The 22,263-nt window shown below is 36.0% G+C and overlaps 1 protein-coding gene across 1 annotated transcript in view; it reads right to left on the bottom strand.

Annotated features, from left to right (window-relative positions):
* Positions 1 to 459: 459 nt before the first annotated feature.
* Positions 460 to 22,263, bottom strand: part of si:ch73-217n20.1 (sushi, von Willebrand factor type A, EGF and pentraxin domain-containing protein 1) — a 26,364-nt gene continuing 4,560 nt past the window's right edge. Inside the window, exons 5-16 of the mRNA XM_056449930.1 lie at positions 20,770 to 20,958; positions 17,851 to 18,039; positions 16,695 to 16,889; positions 16,228 to 16,422; positions 15,698 to 15,892; positions 13,419 to 13,613; positions 12,924 to 13,118; positions 10,854 to 11,045; positions 7,707 to 7,803; positions 5,629 to 5,702; positions 2,707 to 2,886; positions 460 to 718 (exon numbers count right to left, since the gene is read on the bottom strand). Coding sequence (XP_056305905.1) covers positions 534 to 718; positions 2,707 to 2,886; positions 5,629 to 5,702; positions 7,707 to 7,803; positions 10,854 to 11,045; positions 12,924 to 13,118; positions 13,419 to 13,613; positions 15,698 to 15,892; positions 16,228 to 16,422; positions 16,695 to 16,889; positions 17,851 to 18,039; positions 20,770 to 20,958 — 2,081 coding nt within the window. The 3' untranslated portion in view covers positions 460 to 533. The remainder of the gene's footprint in view (positions 719 to 2,706; positions 2,887 to 5,628; positions 5,703 to 7,706; positions 7,804 to 10,853; positions 11,046 to 12,923; positions 13,119 to 13,418; positions 13,614 to 15,697; positions 15,893 to 16,227; positions 16,423 to 16,694; positions 16,890 to 17,850; positions 18,040 to 20,769; positions 20,959 to 22,263) is intronic.

The raw sequence follows: 22,263 nt of genomic DNA, 5'->3' as shown, positions 1-22,263 counted from the left end.
CTCAAAATCTGGTTCAATTCCATGTCAAGAGCTCCTTTAGAAATATTATTCCCAGGAAAAAAAAGACAATACTTATTTTGCCCACTGTAACTGTATAACAAAAAAAAACATTCACTCTGCTTCTCTGAAATGATTTATATAGAACTCTTAAATTTTTTTATAGTATTTAAAGTAAAGGCATTGTAAGCAACTAAATTTTAGGTCATTTTTTGTCATTTTATAAAAGTAATTCTTCAAAAGTAACTTTCTTTCAGGAGAAATTTAATGCAATTACAGTAACTAGTTACTATTTTTTTAAATCTTAGGATGCCTTGAGGGTGAGTAAATAATGAGCTTATTTTCATTCCTGCATGAACGAACTCTTTAACAGAAAAATACATCTAAAATATTTTCAGAAAATAGTTACTTTGTGCCAATAAATAACGTGTAAATACCATAAAATATTTTCATAGTGTCATCTGAATGAGCTACAGCATGAGAAAAGCTTTTTTCTGACTTGCGCATGGCTGTGTTGTGAATTACTGGTCTGCGTTTCATCTCCGGCACTCTGGTAGTTTTGGTGTCCAGTTTCCGTCTGCTCCACAAGTGACGAAACTTTCCCCGTAGAGTCGTAATCCAGGACTGCAGGCGATGGTGACAGAGTTCCCGTATTTATAGACTGACCGGAAGCCCCTCATTCTGTATCCACGAGGAACATTAGGATGAGGACAGCTGATGTCTGTAAACACAGAATTCAGAGGTCTGTTCGTTCATTTCGAGCTTATAAGGAATTCATTTGCAGAACTGAAATTATAATTAATTGCATCTTTAAAACGGTATTTAAATTACTTTTCTAATTAATTGTCTGAATAATAACTGACACGATACGACTAAAAGCCCTATAAATCTCAATATTTATATTTTTTGGTTTAATTTCTTTTAACTTTTATTAAGAAAATAAAATTTTAATTTAATTTAAATTGCCAGAATGAATTTACCGGTATTTTCAAAAAAGGGCCTGTTCACACATACAGACCTTTTGTGAAAATTGCCGGTAAGTTTTCAGAAAGGTCTGAAAGGGGCTAAAATGTGAACAAAGAATTATGATCCAAATTATGATCAAATTATGAAAACAAATATCAACTATTAGATAAATTATAAATTCAGAAAGAGAGAGCGCTAGAGAGAGAGAGAGAAAAAATAGTTTTAATGTAAAAAAAAAAAAATTGTAATGCAAACTATGATTTATGATCAAAACTGAAACCATCAAACATGTAGCAAATATGAGGAATAAAGTCTGAATTATGAAAAGTAAATTCACAATTCAGAAAATGGAAAAAGTCAGTGGGGGTCAGAATTGTTTGATGAGAAAGTCATGCAGAGAAATTAAGAGAAATAAACCCTCAATTTTTATTAAACTAAGAATTATTATAAAAAATGTAAACATTTGATTTGATTTATTTATTTTCGAACAAAGTATCATACATAAAATATCATTAACAAAAGAATACATTTCAACATGGTCGAAAATGGAGTGGGATAAAGCACAAGCTTATTATTTTCCCACCCCATTACCACATACATCATTCGTCTATTACTTAAACTTATTTCTTCCTTTACTTATCTCCTCCTTTCACATGAACATATTTTATCCTTTTGGCATATCTGACAAACTATATGTTTGCTTCCATTTTGTACCTTTATACCTTGTAACATAAACCCAGAGAAAAAACAAAAAAAACCTAGTACTGCAGGTAGCCATTAATTAAAATTTCATCATACCTCATCATACCTAAACATTAAAGGGCACCTATGATGAAAATCAACTTTTTTAAATTTGTTTGGACAGAACTGTGTGTAGGTATAGTGTTCAGTCATTTTGGGGTTACATAAAGAAAGTCTCTTTAAAATTTCCTAATGTTAAAATAGGATCCAAATCCCAGTGATTTTGAGGCCCACCGCAATGTGACGTAGGAGTGACGTTTTCCCCGCCCACTGAATTGACTGAAAGGTGCCATGTTCCTATAATAACATGTATACCCATGTCCACAGAACATTTACTTTGCAAAGAAAGTAGGATTAAAATATTTGTTCCAACTCTCTGTGATTTCTATAAGTTCAAAACGTTTTTAAAACAGAGCATGTTTCTAATAAAGACAGTAAAATTGCTATTTTTAAGCTCTATTATCACCACAGCCGAATAGTGTCAGTAAATGCTAATTTGTGTGTGTGTACTGCAAACGGCACTTGTGTGAGACTCATCCTTTCAGAAAGGCTTGAATAAACTCCATCATAAATACATCAATTAAACTTACTTGGTATTTTTTGACTAATGAGCAGTATTTCAGCTTCATCCAAGTCTGTCTCTATCACTGACTGCTGTTTATCTGATGTATCGCATGATGAGAAGCAGACACACGCGTTAGGAACGGTAGGCAGGGAGATGCTGCCCAATTGCATATAAAAATGGCTACACTGTACTCAGACACCAAAATGGGCAGATTCTGGAGGCTGTAATAAATGATCTGATGGATATTTTGAGCTGAAACTTTACAGACACGTTCTGGAGACACTAAAGGCGTATCTTAAATCTCGTTAATGGGGTAAAATAGGTGCCCTTTAAAAAATGTAACGTAAATATTGAGGGAAAATATACTAAACTATGAACTTTAAGGGAGGGAGGATGGTCTGAAAAGTCAGAGAGACGAATAAAAAAAGGGATTTTACCTTTACAGAGAGGAGCAGGACCACTCCAGGTGCCGTTGGGGGTACAGTATAAATCTCGAGTCCCGATCAGAGCTCCAGTCTGACAGTGATACGACACCATGTGCCCGACAGGAACATCTTCATTCCTGAAGTCTGAAACCTCTGCGTCTCTGACCTCAGGTGGAGGAGGACAGTAAACAGCTGACACACACACACACACAGGTTATGGTTTTTGTGAATTGTGGGGACATTCCTTAGGTTCATTTGTTTTTATAGTGTACAAACTGTATTTTCTGTTCCCTACACCAACACTACATCTAACCTTACATGTTTTTTTACAATTATATGTACTGGCATAAAAACAGCTATTTCCCTCAGGCCATATCCAACTTAAATACTTAGCACATCAGTTTATATCTGTTTACTTACAGTCATAAACAATACTTATTTATGGTTTCAGTAAGCAATATATTCTAAATACTTTAATATAAATTATTTATTTCTTATTTGTACAGTTAAATACACGTCAGAAACCATCTGCACATAAAGCATCTAGATACATACACTGTAAAATACATCTGTTAATGAACAGTTTCCATATGTAGTGATTCACAAGTGTTTTCTGTTTATTTACAGTTGTGAAATGCATTATGGGATGCTGATCTCTGCTCTGTCGACTTTTGATGTTGAAAATTCTAGTTTAACAAGATGACTTTTATTGACATTTTAGTAGTTTAAAATAATATAATGGATAAGAAATAATATAGAGAGAAATAAGTGTGTAAAAACATAAAATCCACTGGCAGTTTATTACAAGGTGTTGGTAGCATAATCTACAACACCAATGCAGGCAATATATCACTTTAAACTATTAAATATCTTCATAAAACTATTAAATATGTCCACTTTGTGAAGTTTATTTATAAACTAATTTCACGAGGAGCATGCGCTTATTATTGATCACGGCTGGTCCCGGATTAACTAATGCATGATTCACCAATCAGATGAATCCTAACTCACTATAAATTTCCAAAGTTTCTTACTTTAGTTACCTTCGCCTTGAAGAATGCCCCCTTCCACCCCTACTCCTCCCGCTTTCCTTTTATCGAGCGTCATGGCAGCCCAGTGGTTAGCACTGTGGCCTCACAGCAAGATCGTCACTGGATCAAATCCTTAACAGGCCGGTTGGCGTTTCTGTGCAGTTTACATGTTCTCTCCACGCTCATGTGGGTTTCCCCTGGGTCCTCCAGTTTCCTCCCACAGTCCAAAACACATGTGCACAAGCGAATTGATCAATCTAAATTGGCACTATAGTAGAGAACTTAACCAGCAGTATATCTCTATAGAGCAATTCCTAATTTTTCATCTGCTCTAAATAAGGGGGCAGTGTTTCCTCTAGGATTTTTTCTAGCTGTGGCGGCAGACTCTGTTGGGCCAAGTATTACAAGTCGAGATCGCATTCATGCAATACGAGCATGCGAATCTCTGTATTCGAGAGCCGATTTCCTCTGGTTGTGCACAAAACTTCTTGCGCCCTCAAATATCCGCTGCTCAAGTGCAGATTTTCTAGTGTGCTCTCAAATAAACGCTGCTCAAGTGCGATTTACTGCGTTTATGTAACGGGTATGTGTCCAACATTTATTAGATTTGCGTGGAATATTTGTGAATGTCTCCAATAGACCAACAGAGTGGCATTAATGCGTCCTGAAGTAAAGTGAAACTCCAGCAAGATAAAGTCATTGTATGCAGAGCCATAGACCTTTATCTATAAAATATAATTATGGAAACCGTATTCATCATAACTGAAAGCTACGTCGTGTTTGCTGGCCTCACGCACCTGTCAGTCAGTGAGTCAGTCAGTCAGTCAGTCAGTGAGTCAGTCAGTCAGTCAGAGTCAGTCAGTCAGAGTCAGTCAGTCAGTCAGTCAGTCAGTGAGTCAGTCAGAGTCAGTCAGTCAGTCAGAGTCAGTCAGTCAGAGTCAGTCAGTCAGTCAGAGTCAGTCAGTCAGAGTCAGTCAGTCAGTCAGAGTCAGTCAGTGAGTCAGTCAGAGTCAGTCAGAGTCAGTCAGAGTCAGTCAGAGTCAGTCAGTCAGAGTCAGTCAGAGTCAGTCAGTCAGTCAGAGTCAGTCAGAGTCAGTCAGTCAGTCAGAGTCAGTCAGTCAGTCAGTCAGTCAGTCAGTCAGTCAGTCAGTCTGTCTGTCTGTCAGTCAGTCTGTCTGTCTGTCAGTCAGTCAGAGTCAGTCAGTCAGTCAGTGAGTCACCTTAAAGAGTTAAACAATTAATGCACAGCAGTACTACAATTACAGAAAAGTTCGCGCTGTTATAATTTACTTGCCTTTTAACAAGTTTTGGTGCGATTATAACCCGCTATTAAAAAAAACAAACAAAAAAAACCGATTGAATGTTTTGAGTGAGAAGCTGTAATGTAGCCGTGGCGTGATGAATTTTGGTGTGGCCCCCTGCAATGGAAGAATGAATGTAGTGGAAACCATGGGGGGAGTTCTCGAGACCTACCTGAGCCTAAACTCCCCTCTTACCCTGCAAACAAGAGGGAACCCTGGGCTTGACGATTTTTTGAGCTCAGGGCTCTCTCCTGGGACCACATTCCAAGCATGCTTTATAACCAATCATCAGCTAAGTGTGAACTCTTGAATCAAGGTTACAAGGTGGTTGGTAGACAAATCAAATTCCCATAATGCAATTCAAAAGCATAAATAAATGGGAAAAAATAAAAACATGAATCACAAAACATGGAAAACTGCTAATTCATGGATACGTTTAATTGATATATTTTTCCAATTATTTAAATGTCTTTCTGTTGATGTGTATGTACCATGAGCCCCTGTAAACAACAAAACAATCCTTTTGTGTGTTTGCACACACTAGGTAAATAATTCATTCTGAATCTAATATCAAGGTGAAAAATGTCAAAAAAACGTCATACGTTCACACACAGGGGTCCTTCCATCCCATCCTCCATCTCGACAGACTCTCTCCTCTGGACCAATCAGCTCATACCTGTCCAGACAAACACACACAGACATCAGATAGCATTTACATGCAGATGCTAAATGCAGGGTTCATACACAGTTCTACTACTAACGTTCCATGACTTTTCCAAGACTTTTCCAGAACTTTCAAGCACATTTTCATGACCTATTGATTCATGTAATGTCTTCGTATACATGGTAAATAATAAGGAAAACATTGACGTTCAAATTTATTACAGCATACAATAGAACATGCAACAATCTATTTTGTTTACATTTGTTTTTAAATCTCTGTAAAATTGATTTTGATAATGCTTACACAGCACTAACAATGCGAGAGCAAGTTTTTGACCAAGAACAGAAAAGTAAAGACAACTAACCTATATTCAAGTTAGGGCTGCACAATATATGGTTTCAGCATCGATATCGCAATGTGTGCATCTGCAATAGTCACATCGCAGGATATGCAATGTTGGGATTATAGTTTAATATAGAGTTTAATTATAATTAAGTAAAAGTTTATCATCTGCATGCATTTTTAAAGAGATAGTTCACCCAAAAATTACTTAACATTTTCATTGACTTGTTTCAAACATTTTTTTTTAAATGAACACAAAAAGAATATATTTTAATAACTCCTATACTATTTAAACAAGTGAAGGGTGAGTAAATAGTGAGTACATTTTAATCTTTGAGTGAACTGTCTCTTTAAGACCTGTGACTGTGTGAACATTTCAATATTTCAGAGTTAAAAACATCCCGCCACAAGACATTTTTTGTAACTTTAATAAAGATTAAATAATACACATTGAAGACTATGCAGTGTTGATTATTCAATATCTGTACCTGAATAGTGAATACCTGAAAACTAGAATTCACTTTTATCTTTACTATATTTTATTTATCTGTGCTTATAATTTATTTCTTATATATTATTCGAGATTCACTCCCCTACAAAATCCCCCAAATCAACCCAAATAAACCTGTTAAATCATCTGGTGAAATTGTATTCACTTCGCTATATATATATATCAGAGAAAGACAAAATATGGTAAGATCTGATTTTTCTAATATGGCACAGGCCTAATTAAAGTATACAGATATTTGTTAAACTAACTTCCATGACTTTTCCAAAACTTTATGGGTTTTTCTGCTTTTCCAAAACTTTTCCAGGCCTGGAAAATGCCTTGTCAAAATTTCATGACTTTTCCAGGTATTCCATGACCGCATGAACCCTGTAAATGCAATTCAAAGGGAGTTTTTTTATTTAATTTTAATTTAATTACACTTTTTTTTTTGCTCTTTTCTCATAAAAAAAGTGATTTGCAATTATAAAACAAATATTAGAAACAGCAAAATAAGGTTGATGCTGACAACTAGCAATACAGTGAATATGGTACACACACAAGACAACGATGAGCAAGAAATAATAAAAATTACAATTATCACTATTTTTATAATAATGTTTTTAAAGGGGACCTATTATGCCCCTTTTAACAAAATGTAAAATAAGTCTCTGATGTCCTTAGAGTGTGTATGTGAAGTTTCAGCACAAAATACCACACAAATAATGTTTTATAACTCTCTGAAACTGCCTCTTTTAGGCTTTGAATCTAATTGTGCCATTTTGGAGACAATGAGATTGTGCTCTTTTCAAAAGAGGGCGGAGCTCCAAATGCCTGTGTGGCAGCATAGTGGCAGATTCAAAAACAATACTAACAATATCCCTATGCTAATAAGGGACAGACAGTCACAAGTGGGCGGGGCTTATTTCCCCCTCTGATGACATGTACAATGGAAGAATGTCAATCAAAGTGTTTCTGCAGACTGTTTTTATCAGGTGTGATTATAACAAATACAACTAAACATTTACCATTAGATTACTGGTTATATTCACACACCGCCTACTCACAACTGTCAGAATGAAATGAAATCTTCTAATAGAACATCATTATTAAATGTAATGTTCTAATATAACAGAATTACAATCAATCACGACAACAAAAAAAAAGAGTTTGTCTGTGTTTCTCACCCTTCCTGACAGATGGCTCTAGCTGAATCTCCAAATGACACTCCGGTGTACTGAAAGCGGCCGAAGGAAATCTCTCCAGCAGAACCACAGCTTTTCCCTTTGGACAGAAACACACTGTTTAATGCCAGGAAAGCCAAGAATGTGGATCTGTGTTTTTCTGCTATGCCAGAAAACAACTGACAGAGAAAGACGGAGATGGAATAAAAGTGTAGAATGCATTGTATAATCAAAGCTTGATGTAATCTGACCAGCATAAATCCAACAGGTGTTATTATATACAGTAAACCGCAATGGAAAATGACAGCTAATGATGTTAAAAATATCTCCTGAACTCTTGAAGATGAATACACTTTAAAGACACACGATCAGAATATTAAACAATACAGCAAAGATTGCAAGGCAAAGAAATATATATATATATAGAAATATATATAAATATATATATAGAAATATATATAGAAATATATATATATAATTTTAAAAAATTGAAGAAATGGATTTGGACTCTTCTAAAGCATAAACATAAAGCATAAATATGTTTGCAGATATTTAAGAAACATGCCAAAAGGTTATCATATATGTTTATCTGAAAACCAATGATAAATCAGTTATTCTCTGCATTAAAATATGTCATTGTTTTGGTCTGAGTAACAAATTTCACTTGATTTGAACATTCTTTAACACATTTGGGATAATGCAAGTAAAAAATTCAGCCAGATATTAGTGATGTCAAACGATTAATCACATCCAAAATAAAAGTGTTTATTGACATTATATACAGTGTGTGTGTGTGTGTACTGTGTATATTTATTTGTATGTGTGTACATATACAGTAAAAAATTACTTGTGTTGCTTGAATAAGCTATTTATTCAAATGAGATTTCTTAAGTTTTTATTTTTTTTTTTTTGGAAAAACGTAATTATTTTATGTTCAATCCACTTAAATTAGCAAAAACGACTAAGTCAACTTATTTCGGGAACCCAGCATTTTTTTGTGTATAAATGCACACACATACTGTACATAATACAATATTTATATCTATATAAACTGCTCAAAAAAAATAAAGGAAACACTAAAATAACACATCCTAGATCTGAATAAATCTTTTGTTGTCAGCACATTCAACTAGTGTAAAGAATAAATACTCCATTCTTTACACTAGTTGAATGTGCTGACAACAAAATCACGCAAACGTTATCAAAAGAAATCACGTTTGTTAACCAATGGAAGTCTGGATTTGGAGTCACACTCTAAATTTAAGTGGAAAAACACACTTCAGGCTGATCCAACTTTGATGTAATGTCCTTAAAACAAGTCAAAGTGAGGCTCAGTAGTGTGTGTGGTCTCCACGTGTCTGTATGACCTCACTACAATGCTTGAGCATGCTCCTGATGAGGAGGCGGATGGTCTCATGACCTGCACTAAAGCATCACCAACTTCTGGACAGTCTGTGGTGTAACCTGGCATTGGTGGATGGAGCGAGACGTGATGTCCCAAATGTGCTCAATTGGATTTGGGTCTGGGGAACGGGCGGGCCAGTCCATAGCATCAATCCCTTCAACTTGCAGGAATTGCTGACACACTCCAGCCACATGAGGTCTAGCATTGTTTTGGCATTTGGAGGAACCCAGGGCCAACTTCATAGACATATGGTCTCACAACTGGTCTGAGGATCTCATCTCAGTACCAAATGACAGTCAGGCTACCTCTGGCAAGCACATGGAGGGCTATACGGCCCTCCAAAGAAATTCCACCCCATAACATAACTGAGCCACTGCCAAACCGGTCATGCTGGAGGATGTAGCAGGCAGCAGAACGTTTTCCGCGGCATCTCCAGACTCCGAACCTGCCTTCATCTGTAAAGAGCACAGGGTGCCAGTTGCAAAATTGCTAATCTTGGTGTTCTCTGGCAAATGCCAAATGCTCTGCATGGTGTTGGGCTGTAAGCACAACCCCCATCTGTGGAGGTTGAGCCATCATAACATCATAGGGAGTCTGTTTCTGACCATTTGAGCACACACATGCACATTTGTGGCCTGCTGGAGGTCATTTTGCAGGGCTCTGGCAGTGCTCCTTCTGTTCCTCCTTGCACAAAGGCGGAGGTAGCGGTCCTGCTGCTGGGTTGTTGCCCTCCTATGGCCCCTACTACGTCTCCTGATGTACTGGCCTGTCTCCTGGTAGCGCCTCCATGCTCTGGACACTACGCTGACAGACACAGCAAACCTTTTGGACACAGCTCACATTGATATATGTGTGTATATATATATATATATATATATATATATATATATATATATATATATATATATATATATATATATATATATATATATATATATATATATATATATATATATATATATACATACATATATATATATATATATATATATATATATATATACATACACACACACACAGTTAAAGTCAGAATTATTAGTCCTCCTGTTTTTTTTCAACACATTTCTAATCATAATAGTTTTAATAATCATTTCTGGTAACAGATTTGTTTTATCTTTGCCATGATGACAGTAAATAATATTAGACTAGATATTCTTCAAGACACTTCTATACAGCTTAAAGTGACATTTAAAGGCTTAACTAGGTTAATTAGCTTAACTAGGCAGGTTAGGGTAATTAGGCAAGTTATTGTACAACGATTGTTTTATCTGTAGACTGTCGAAAAAAAAATTAGCTTAAAGGGGCTAATAATTTTGACCATAAAAGGGTTCATAAAAAAAAAAAATGCTTTTATTCTAGCTGAAATAAGACAAATAAGACTTTCTCCAGAAGAACAAATATTACCAGACATACTGTGAAAGTTTCCTTGCTCTGTTAAACATCATTTGGGAAATATTTAAAAAAGAAAATAAAATTCATTCAAAGGGGGACTAATAATTCACATACATAAATAGTTATGCATATATTTATATGCACAAATATATACACAGTATGCACAAATATATTTTGTAAATATGAACCTTTATTTTGGATGTGATTAATCGCAATTAATCGTTTGGCAGCCCTACAAAATGTAGTACACTGTTCTAGTAGTTCTTAGATATTTTAATGGAAAATCTTATACAGTGTGCCTTAAAACAGTGAATAGGAATAAAGTGAGGTCATACGTGAGTATTATTTCTTACGTTGACATCGGAGTGCCAGTTTTGTCCACTCTCCACCCTGACAGCGTATGATGTCACTACCAGAGGCTCGGCGGAGTCCTAGATTACATTTATACCGAATACGCGCACCGGACGAGTACTCGGCCAGTGCAGGCGTCCCGTCTCTGAAGAACACATTGCGATGGACATATGATGGAGGTGGACCACATTTACCTGTGAAAAAAAATACAATAAGTTTCCAGTGTTGAATCCTGTCAATATTATACACACTTCAATATTAATGTGAAATATTAATTTTTTTTAACTCGTCATTTTTTGGTATACAATATTTACAATTTTTTTTGTCAAATAAATGTACAGTTTTTCTACAATTTAAAAGAACTGTTATCTGTGTGAAAATAATTTAATGGTGCCCTATAAAGAAAATCTGAGATCACATAGAAATGGCCTTATCTTGAGCCTCAAACATCATTCTTTCCTCGTTCTCATTCAAATTCCATGGTTGTGTAAAACCCTGATTAAAAACAGGCCAATCAGAACAAAATCCAGACTATTGCATTGATCATGGGGCACGCCCACAAGATTTGCATGTACTTTAGGTCATTTACAACATCATTTAGATATGATCAGGGAATCAGCAACCAAAACACAGACTGTTGCACACACAGTCATTAAAATACGCCTCAGGCTGCATTTAGAGATTAGAGCAATGATCATTTTCCTCCCTTATTTTAAAATTGATCAAAGTTTATAATATACTTACCCTATTCGTGGGACTCTTATTTTGAAAATGTGAGATGCTGCTAAGCCAATACCAGCAGCACCAGTTGAATTTTTATGCGTTTCTAAGCAATGACTCTTTAGAGATTTTCAAAATGCGAAATGCAGGATATACAGATTATAAATTTATTCAGCGCCACTCCGAAGAGGCATAAGGTATATTTAATTGTACCTTTTGTTAATTTACCGTGTTTATTGTGAAATATCTGCTGAATATATTTGTAATTTGAAATAACAAACACATGTAGACTGCTGAGTATTGAGTTTTACAGTATGCACGTTTAAATAATTGAATCAATCACTCAGCTCTTACTTTTTAATTTTTTTTTCAAGTAAAAGAACAGAAATACACTTTATTAAATGTCATCTGTTTATGCAGAGATTGATATTAATTCTTGGCTGTGTTTACATTACATTATACCATCAAAATACAACACAATACATCTCGTTTGTTAAGTTTAATTATAATTTAGAATATATTTTAATTTAGGGTTCTCTGTCTGGTGGGTTATAATAGAAAGCTCACTCACTCCATACTAAAATAAACCCCTATACCACTTAAGAAGATTTAACAAAGCATCTACTCGATCTGTGAAGTATTATTATTTCACGCATGTTTATTTTAGAGTGCATCATGCTGTGTGTGTGTTCATGTGAGACAGATTTCAAGCACTGATTAATATTATATATAATGGTCAATAAGGACCTTCTGATTCTAGGGGTCATTTATAAAAATAATAAATGAGGATATAAAACTATTTCTGGAGAATTTTGTTTATTTGCACAAGTCACATACCTCCTATGTAGACATCAGAGAACAATTTAGCTTATTGAATCAATGCATCCTTCAAAGCTCCTTATAGCTATAGCATTATATTCCTGCGTTTTAGATCTGAATTATTCCTGCTGATCACAATTGCAAATGTTTGAGTGCTCAAATAATATTATTTTTAATGCACCTACCATTAGCTAAATCTCTTATAGACATGCTAGCCATTGGCTGTCTGGTCAAAATAAACAAGAGTAAAATATTTTAAATGATTGGTGAGGAAAAATGCAATATGCATTGATATTTATTAAACAAGCGTGTCCTCAAAATAGCTTAATTAGACATAAACAAAAAAAAAAGAAGAAAATGTTTAGTTTCTTTAGATTTGCTGAATTTGCTGAGGTCTAAGTTTGAGTAAAGCTGCAGTTTATTCCTGTGATTTAGTTCTGAATTTTAAGCATCATTACTAGTCTTCGTTGTCACACAATCACAAAATACTAAACTTTTTAGCTCTCGAATTATTATATTATTAACGCATTTACCATTAGCTACACGTCTTATAGGGTGACACTCAGGCAAGCCTTGCCATTGGCTGTCTGGTCCACATGTGACCTGCGGTGAGCCAATCAGTTCAAAGCCCTCGCTGCAGGTGATGCTCACAGTGTCTTTGGGTTTGAACGTGTTGCCAAATTCATTGATTCTTCCATTTGCCACAGCGGGTGCAGAGCAGAGGGTTACTGAAAATAATCAAAAATCAATAGTAAAAGTATTATTTTATTGGTGAGGAAAAATGCTATTTGCATTGATATTTATTAAACGATAAATTTGACATTAATTGAAACAAATAAAAGTCCAGAAAATTCTCAGATTCTTTAGATTTGCTAAGGTATGAGTTTGAGTATTTGTATTATTTTGAGTATATTTATTCCTGTGACTCAGTTCTGAATATTAAGCATCATTACTTTAGTCTTCAGTGTCACATGATCACAATTCCAAATGTTTGAGTATGCAAAAAATAACATTATTAATGCACTTACCATTAACTAAAAGTTTCTTAGGGTGACACTCAGGCAAGCCTTGCCATTGGCCGTCTGGTCCACATGTGACCTGGGGTGAGCCAATCAGTTCAAAGCCCTCGCTGCAGGTGATGCTTACAGTGTCTTTGGGTTTGTGCTGGTTGCTAGATTCATTGATTCTTCCGTTTGCCACAGCCGGTGCAGAGCAGAGGATTACTGATAAAGAAACAAGGTCAAAAACATTGTTTTATTGGTGATGAAAAATGCAATTTGCAATGATATTTTTTAAACAAGACTGTGCTCAAAATGGCTTAATTCAACATAAATTGAAAAAAGACCTGAAAATTCTCAGATTCTTTAGATTTGCTGAATTTGCTGAGGTCTAAGTTTAAGTAAGGCAAGGCAAGATTATTTATATAGCACATTATATACACAATGGCAACTCAAAGTGCTTTACATAAACAGGAATAAATGAGACAAGTATAAGAAAATAAAAACAAATAATAAAAATGATTAAAAACAGATTAAAACAGATTAAAATGTGTTAAAGTAGGTTATAAAAAAATGAAAAAGAAAATAAAGACATAATAGTGTGATCTGTGGGCCATAGCACAATGCTCATTCAAGGCACAGCTAAACAGATGTGTTTTCATTCTTGATGTGAATGTGCCTAATGTTGGAGCACATCTGATCATTTCTGGAAGCTGATTCCAGCAGTGAGGGGCGTAGTAGCTGAAAGCCGATTCACTCTGCTTTGACTGAACTCTTGGAATTTCTAGTTTATATGATCCTAAAGATCTGAGTGATCTGTTAGGTGTGTTTTCACTGAGCATATCTGTAATGTATTGAGCTCCTAGGCCATTTAGTGATTTATAGACAAGTAGTACTACTTTAAAATCTATTCTAAAATGTAACTGGGAGCCAGTGTAAAGACCTGAGGACAGGTGTGATGTGCTCTGATTTCCTGGTTCTGGTCAGAATCCTGGCTGCAGCATTCTGTATGAGCTGCAACTGTATGACTGTCTTTTTGGGAAGGCCAGTGAGGAGGCCGTTACAGTAATCCACCCTGCTGCTGATAAAAGCATGAACTTTCCTCAAAAACAACTCCTCACTGGAAACAAAGCATCTAATTCTTGCAATGTTTTTGAGATGATAGTATGCTGATTTACTAACTGCTTTGACAAGACTATTGAAACTCAGATCTGACTCTAGAGTCACACCAAGATTCTTGACCTTATTTTTTGTTGTTTGACCTTTAGAGACAAGGTGTGCATTCACTTTGAGAAGCTCATCTCTGTTTCAAAACACAATGACTTCAGTTTTCTCTTTGTTTAACTGAAGAAAATTTTGGCACATCCAAATGTTAATTTCATCAATGCATTGGCAGAGGGTGTCAATGGGGCTGTCATTAGGCAGTAAGGCTAGGTAGATCTGAGTGTCATCAGCATAGCTGTGGTAGGAGATTTGGTTCTCTCATTATTTAGCTCAGAGGGAGCATATAAAGGTTAAACAGGAGTGGTGCCAGAATCGAGCCTTGTGGGACTCCACATGTCATGGGTGTCCACCTTGACCTATGGTCACCTATACTGATATAGTAACCTCTCCCTTCAAAGTAAGATCTGAACCATTTGAGGACCGTGCCAGACAGCTTAACCCAGTTTTCCAGCCTATCCAGAAGTATGCTGTGATCGACAGTGTCAAATGCAGCACTGAGATCGAGCAGTACCAGCACTGTTAGTTTGTCTGAATCTGTATTGTATATCATTGATTATCTTTATAAGGGCGCTCTCTGTACTGTGATGTGGTCTGAAACCAGACTGAAAGTTGTCTAAACACCCCTCGAAGTTTAAGAACTTGTTAACCAGGCTGAAAACAACTTTTTCAATGATTTTGCCAATGAAAGGCAGATTTGATATGGGCCTGTAATTGCTCAATAGGGTGTTATCCATGTTGCTCTTCTTCAAGAGGGGTTTAACAACTGCAGTTTTAAGTAAGTTTGGAAAAATCCCTGTGAGAAGTGAAGCATTTACCACTTTTAGAAGATAGCTAGACACCGTTTTGATGAATGCTGTGGGGAGTGTCAAGACTGCAGGTTGATGTTTTCAGAATTTGCATGACCTCTTCTAAGATTTTACCAATGCAGCTTTACTTAAACTTAGACCTAGCAAATGTAAAGAATCTGTAAAGCTGCAGTCAGTTTGTTCCTCTGATTCAGTTCTGAATTTTAAGCATCAATACTAGTCTTCCTTATTACATGATCACAATTTAAAAAACTCAAATAATATTATTAATACACTTACCATTAACTGAACGTCTTAAAGGGCGACACTCAGGCAAGCCTTGCCATTGGCCGTCTGGTCCACATGTGACCTGCGGTGAGCCAATCAGTTCAAAGCCCTCGCTGCAGGTGATGCTCACAGTGTCTCTGGGTTTGTGCTGATTGCCAAATGCATTGATTCTTCCATTTGCCACAGCCGGTGAAGAGCAGAGGATTACTGATTAAAAAAAAAACAACAACAACAACTTAAAACAAATAAAATATCATTTTATTAGTGAGATAAAATGCTATTTGCATCGATATCTATTAAATGAGCGTGTCTTCAAAATAGCTTAATTTGACATGAATTAAAAAAAAGTACATGAAAATTCAATTTCTTTAGATTTGCTGAATTTGCTAAGGTATGAGTTTGAGTATTTGTATTATTTTGAGTATATTTATTCCTGTGATTCAGTTCTGAACATTAAGCATCATTACTATATTCTTTAGTGTGACATGATCACAATTCCAAATGTTTGAGCATGTGAATAATATTATTATTAATGCACCTACTGTTAGCTAAATGTCTTTTAGGGCGACACTCAGGCAAGCCTTTCCATTGGCCGTCTGGTCCACATGTGACCTGTGGTGAGCCAATCAGCTCAAAGCCCTCGCTGCAGGTGATGCTCACAGTGTCTTTAGGTTTGTGCTGGTTACCAAATGCATTGATTCTTCCGTTTGCCACAGCCGGTGAAGAGCAGAGGATTACTGATAAAGAAACAATGGTAAACATATTGTTTTATTGGTGATGAAAAACGCTATTTGCATTGATATTTATTAAACAAGACTGTGCTCAAAATGGCTTAATTTAACATAAATTAAAAAAAGACCTGAAAATTCTCAGATTCTAAGGTCTAAGTTTAAGTAAAGCTTGAATTTATTCCTGTGATTCAGTTCAATTCAGAATTTTAAGCATCATTACTAGTCTTCATTTTGATCACAATTTAAAAACTCTCAAATAATATTATTAATACACTTACCATTAGCTAAACGTTTTTTAGGGCGACACTCAGGTAAGCCTTGCCATTGGCCGTCTGGTCCACATGTGACTTGCGGTGAGCCAATCAGTTCAAAGCCCTCGCTGCAGGTGATGCTCACAGTGTCTTTGGGCTTGTACTGGTTGCCAAATGCATTGATTCTTCCGTTTGCCACAGCCGGTGCAGAGCAGAGGATTACTGATAAAAAAAACATAGGTAAGGAAAAATGCAAGTGTGACCTCATAATGACTTCATTTGACATGCAGCTATGAAGATAAAATCAGGAGGCATCAAAATTCTCAGTTTCTCTGGATTTACTGGAGGTATGAGTTTGAGTAAGTTGTTGCTTTGTTGTTACTTCTGGGTTCAGCAATACTGCCGTTGTGGCTGGAGTATTCTGGGAAATTTTCTTACCCCTTGGTTTCGAGTGTGGTCCTGAAAAATCTTCGTTCTAAGGGGTATTTACACCTTCCTCTTAGCCCAGCGCCTTCAAGCTAAAGAGAATTGGGACACCCCTACCCCTTGGCGTGCACGCACAAAACTAGGGGTAGGGCTAAGGGGTCGAATTGGGATTGGGCCTAAATAAATCAAAAGTCCAGGTTTATACAGCCCACATGGAGCTGGCTCCGACCTCCATTTACACCGTTGAATCAGAAGACGAAATGTTTACATTAAAAATCAAGGTTGTGAAGTTAAAACAAAAATATCTGAAAACATACTATTGTTTGGTAAAAATAAAAAAACCCTCTAAAATTACACTATACAAAATAAAATGTACTAAAATCTGCTTTTTTACTAAACTTTGCTGCACAAAATTAGGTATTACTCAAACACATAAATAAATACAGAAATCTAGAACATTTTAAAGTGCTCTTACATTTTTAAACCTCATGCTAAACACTGAGATGGTAAACCCGACGTCTGCATCATAATATTAATGTCCACACACGTAACCAAATGTCTATTTGGGGATCTCAAGTCATACTTTTGACTTTTTAACCAAAAATTCATGTCAACTTAAAATTTATTCCCAACAAAAATAATATGTCTGTCCAGTGTTGTTTAAGTAATTCACAAGTTTAAAAGCAAGAATATCCCTTTAGCAAGTACCAATGGTTCAGAAAGTGTTTAAATCAATTGTGAAAACAGTTTAAGTTACCTTTACGGTGACACTTTGGCAAGTCCTGCCATTGGCCGTCTGGTCCACATGTAACCACAGATGAACCAATCAGATCAAACCCTTCATTGCAGGTGATGCTCACAGTGTCTTGCGGTGTGAATTGTGTGCTTTCTCCAGGTTTTATCCATCTGTTTTCCACAGCAGGTGCTGAACAGATTATCTTTGGCACTAAAATGAGAGAAAGAAAAAAATAATGTGTTAAAAAGTATGACGGGAGTCTTTTAAAAGCTTCTTATACAACCCCTGGCAAAAAATATGGAATCACCACACTTGGAAAATGCTTGTTCAAATGTTTAATTGTGCAGAACAAAAAATAAATAAATCACAGACATGCCATAAAACTACTGCAATGGATTTGATATATCAAACAGAGGGAAACAAATATGGAATAAAGTTAGGGGATGTAAGAGATTTGTTTCACAAATGTCCAGTGGTGTGAAAAAGTCATTGCCTTTCATTGTCATTACTGATTTCTTTTCTTTCTTTCTTTTTTAATTTAAAGCCATTTTGGACACTATTCTTATTTCATCAATTGAAAGGATGTTTGGTGATAATAACATCATTTTTAGGATGACAATGTGCGTGCCATAGGGCAAAGGCTGTGAAAACTTTCCTTCAGGACAGACATACTGTATAATGGCATGGCCTACAAATAGTCCAAAACTCAATCCAATTGAAAATCTATGCTTTTTTTTTTGTTTGTTTTTTTGCACAATTAAACAACTGAACTAATTTTTCCAAAAGTGGTGATTCCATACTTTTGCCAGGGGTTTTTAAGGGTGCTTTCACACCTGTTTCATTCCGAAACAGGGATTAAAATTGTTACAATGTTGCACTTTGTACTTGGTGCGGTTCGTTTACACACGGCAAAGTTTCTAAATGGGCCAAAAGAGCTAAAACAAGTCACGTGCAAATAAACTCTCCTCACATTGGTCAGAGTTCCAGGGTTTATTCTGCAGAGTCCCGCTCAGCTGTCATGCGTCCTTATTTGAATTTATGACGATGAGCAACAAGACATTACAAGCGAAAAGCTGTGCTTTAATTTTGAATGGTGACACCCACAGACACCCACTTGGCTAGAATTATGCATTATAGGCTTTACATTATAGAGAGAAATAACAGATAAACCAAGACTGCAGTTCGGTCAGTTTTCCTAACGGATAAACAGCTCCCGTTAATAGTTCAGCATGCTTTCACTTTCGTATTTGACATGAAACGCACATTTACCAGTAGGCATGACATCCCGCCCTACTCATAATTCTCTCTTCATATAGCCATATATTACATATTCATAATACACTGATATAACTGGGCTTAATTCGTTTTGCTTTCTCACTACAATCGATCCGCTCCAGAGTTCGTTTCAATCGAGCCGAGACCACCTCATTCAGGCGATCTCAGAGCGATTGTTTTGGCGCAGATCTGAACGTGATTGCTTGATTCACATATGCCAAACGAACCGTGGGGAAACGTGCTAGGTTCCGAAACGAAAGTCTAGGTGTGAAAGCACCCTAAAGCTATATTAAAGCTACTTTTTTCATACAGAGGTACAGTACAGAATGCGCTCAGCTTGCCAGATTTACATAAATCTTCGATCGCTAGCAGTGTGACCCTGAAGTGCTGTACTCTATGTTTGCAAGTTTTCTCCACAACAAACCTTAATGTTGACGAAACATTCTGCACTGTCAAAGGCACCTGCGGCAGCATTCAAAAGGCAGGGGAAGATGCTAACCATCGCACAAAAAGTTGGACTTCTGAACAAGATGAAGGAAGGTAGAAGTGTTTAAACGAGAGAAAAGTGTGAAAATGTTAATGGCCATGTGTGAAAAGGGTTTAAAGTGTGTAGTGAGGGGTTTTACAGCCTTAAAACATCTATAATAATTGTAAAAAATACAGCTGACTACTTAGCGGATTTCACCGATTGCGGCTTATTTTTAAAATGTAACTCCGATGATTAACGAGTGACCACTGTATTACCAAAAAATTAATAAACATTTCATTTTAAATCAAATATTTGGTAATCCGACAATTATATCAAATGTTTTCAGTGTACACAATTGCAACCAATATAGCATTGCGGTGACAAAATAATTAACTTAGATTAAGCACACATCAGCATTTTCTCAACAAAAAAAGTGACATATGGTGCAGACATATTTTGGCAATAATTTTATTGAAGCCCTCACATAACTTCAGGTTAATGTCCAACTTACAGAATACTTTACGAACTGAACTTCGGCTGTTGTTAATTATAAGTTTAAAAAATATTATTTACAACATAATAGTAATGAATAAATACAAGTAAAACCATGAGACGTGTGATTGACTATTAAATACACTATTGTAGTATAGGGTTTTGTAAGACGATAACGTGCTGCTTCAAAACTACTGTCAAGCTTATTAAAAATGTAGCTAAGTTAGTAGTTTAGCTACTATAGCTAGCTGTCCCCCAAGCCCTGCCGGAAATAAACATTTTCATCCTTTTCTCTCCACTTATTCCAAACCTATTTGGGTTTTTTTTTTTTTTTTGTCGAGTCTTCTATTGAACACAAAAGAAGATATTTTGAAGAATGTTCAAAACCGGTAACCATTGACTTCCTGTTTTCCTAATATTGATGCCGATGGCTACCAGTTTTCAACATTCTTCAAAATATCTTCTTTATAACCTATTAAATACATAAAAGATGCACTTATTTAGCAAAAAAAGGAACTGAGGAATGTTGGAGATTTCATGTACTCACATGTTGTGGATATAATTACATAGCGGAGGGACATTCAGACTCCAATGATGAAATAACCTTATAAACTTCACACACTGGATGTATAGATAGTGTGTAATTTGTGGCATAGCTTATGTCAATCCAACATTTATCATCTTGCAAAAACACTCTAAATTACCTTTACGATGACACTCCGGCAAGTCCCGCCATTGGCCATCTGGTCCACATGTGACCACCGAGGAGCCAATCAAATCGAATCCTTCACTGCAGGTGATTCTCACAGTGTCTTGCGGTGTGTAATGTGTCCTTTCTCCAGGTTTAATCCCTCTGTTTTCTACTCTAGGTGCTGAACAGGTGACTTTTGGTGCTATAATGGAAAAAAAAACAACTAAGTATTTCCAAAAAGGTTTCAGATGATGAATAAAAAAATATAATGAAAAAAAAAATAAAATCAATAGTCACACTTTATTTAAAGATATAGTTTATCCTTTTAACAAACAAATAACTATTACTTTTTAAATACTTTATAGGATTGTTTATAAATTTGCACAAAACATAAAAAAACAGACAGTCAACAACAACAACAACAACAAATAAACAAACATCCCCAACACTTGTTTCACCTTTGTGGCTTTAATAGTAGAGGCACATAGCTAACAGTAAGCAAACATCAAAGCTCAAGTGCTCAAGCATCATATAAATGGGTGCATACCATAGACTGTAAAATATATGGACGTAGTATCCGTGACGTCATCCATAGGTTTCTAAACACTGCAAAAGAAGCTACAAGTAGGCGCGGCCAACCATCGCCATTTTGTTCACGCGTCATCCCACCCACACCGGGATACCAAACAAGGGCAAAGAGGCAGAGAGTGAGCGGAGCTACAGACACCTGCTGGCACTTTGCTTAGACCTAGCAGACAGACTTTACTTTGGGAGAAACGCTTGATACTTTATTACCTGCGACTCGTTTGTGTTCTGACCACATGTGCTTGGCTGTAAACTATATCAATAAAGTGTTTAGACTTTTAAAAACACTGTAGTAATACATTGAGCCACTAAACATTGTTCTTATGTCGTTTTTCTACAGAAGGAAAACGTGAATTACTTCCAAACACTTCAGATGTGTGTGTGTGTTAGTAAATGCAAGACTATTGATGAAATCCAGCAGAACACTGTATGATAACGCTTCAGATGACTGTTCTAGAGCCTACAGCTAATCAATCTGTCAGATTCTGGAGTGCTTTACGGGTCTAAAGAAAAATATAAATGATCAATGATCTTAAATAAAACAAATACATTTATAGAGATGGTGTATAAGTATATAACTTTACTCACATGGGAAACGGAGGCCACGTGAATGGTTTGTGAGCACAATTAAGTGCACACAGCATCCCATATCATCTGATAATTGTAGGAAATAATCCCAAAAGGCAGCTGACTGTGTAAAGCCACATAAAACAACACAAAAATACGATGAATATGCCGAGATCAGTGGCTAATCTGCCGGATTCAGCTAAAGTGAAGTGACGGCGACCTGCGAGACCTAGCTGTCACTCAAGTGGCCACGCCCTTAATTATGCAAACTTAATATAACCTAATATAAAGGAAATGGATGAGTTATAAAAAAATTCACCCCCCTCACAGTTGTCATGGAGGGTAATAATAGCTA

Source organism: Danio aesculapii, chromosome 23, assembly GCF_903798145.1.
Source record: "Danio aesculapii chromosome 23, fDanAes4.1, whole genome shotgun sequence".
NCBI lineage: Eukaryota > Metazoa > Chordata > Actinopteri > Cypriniformes > Danionidae > Danio > Danio aesculapii.
Note: the sequence above shows the minus strand (reverse complement) of the source record. Positions and strands in the feature narration are given on the sequence as shown.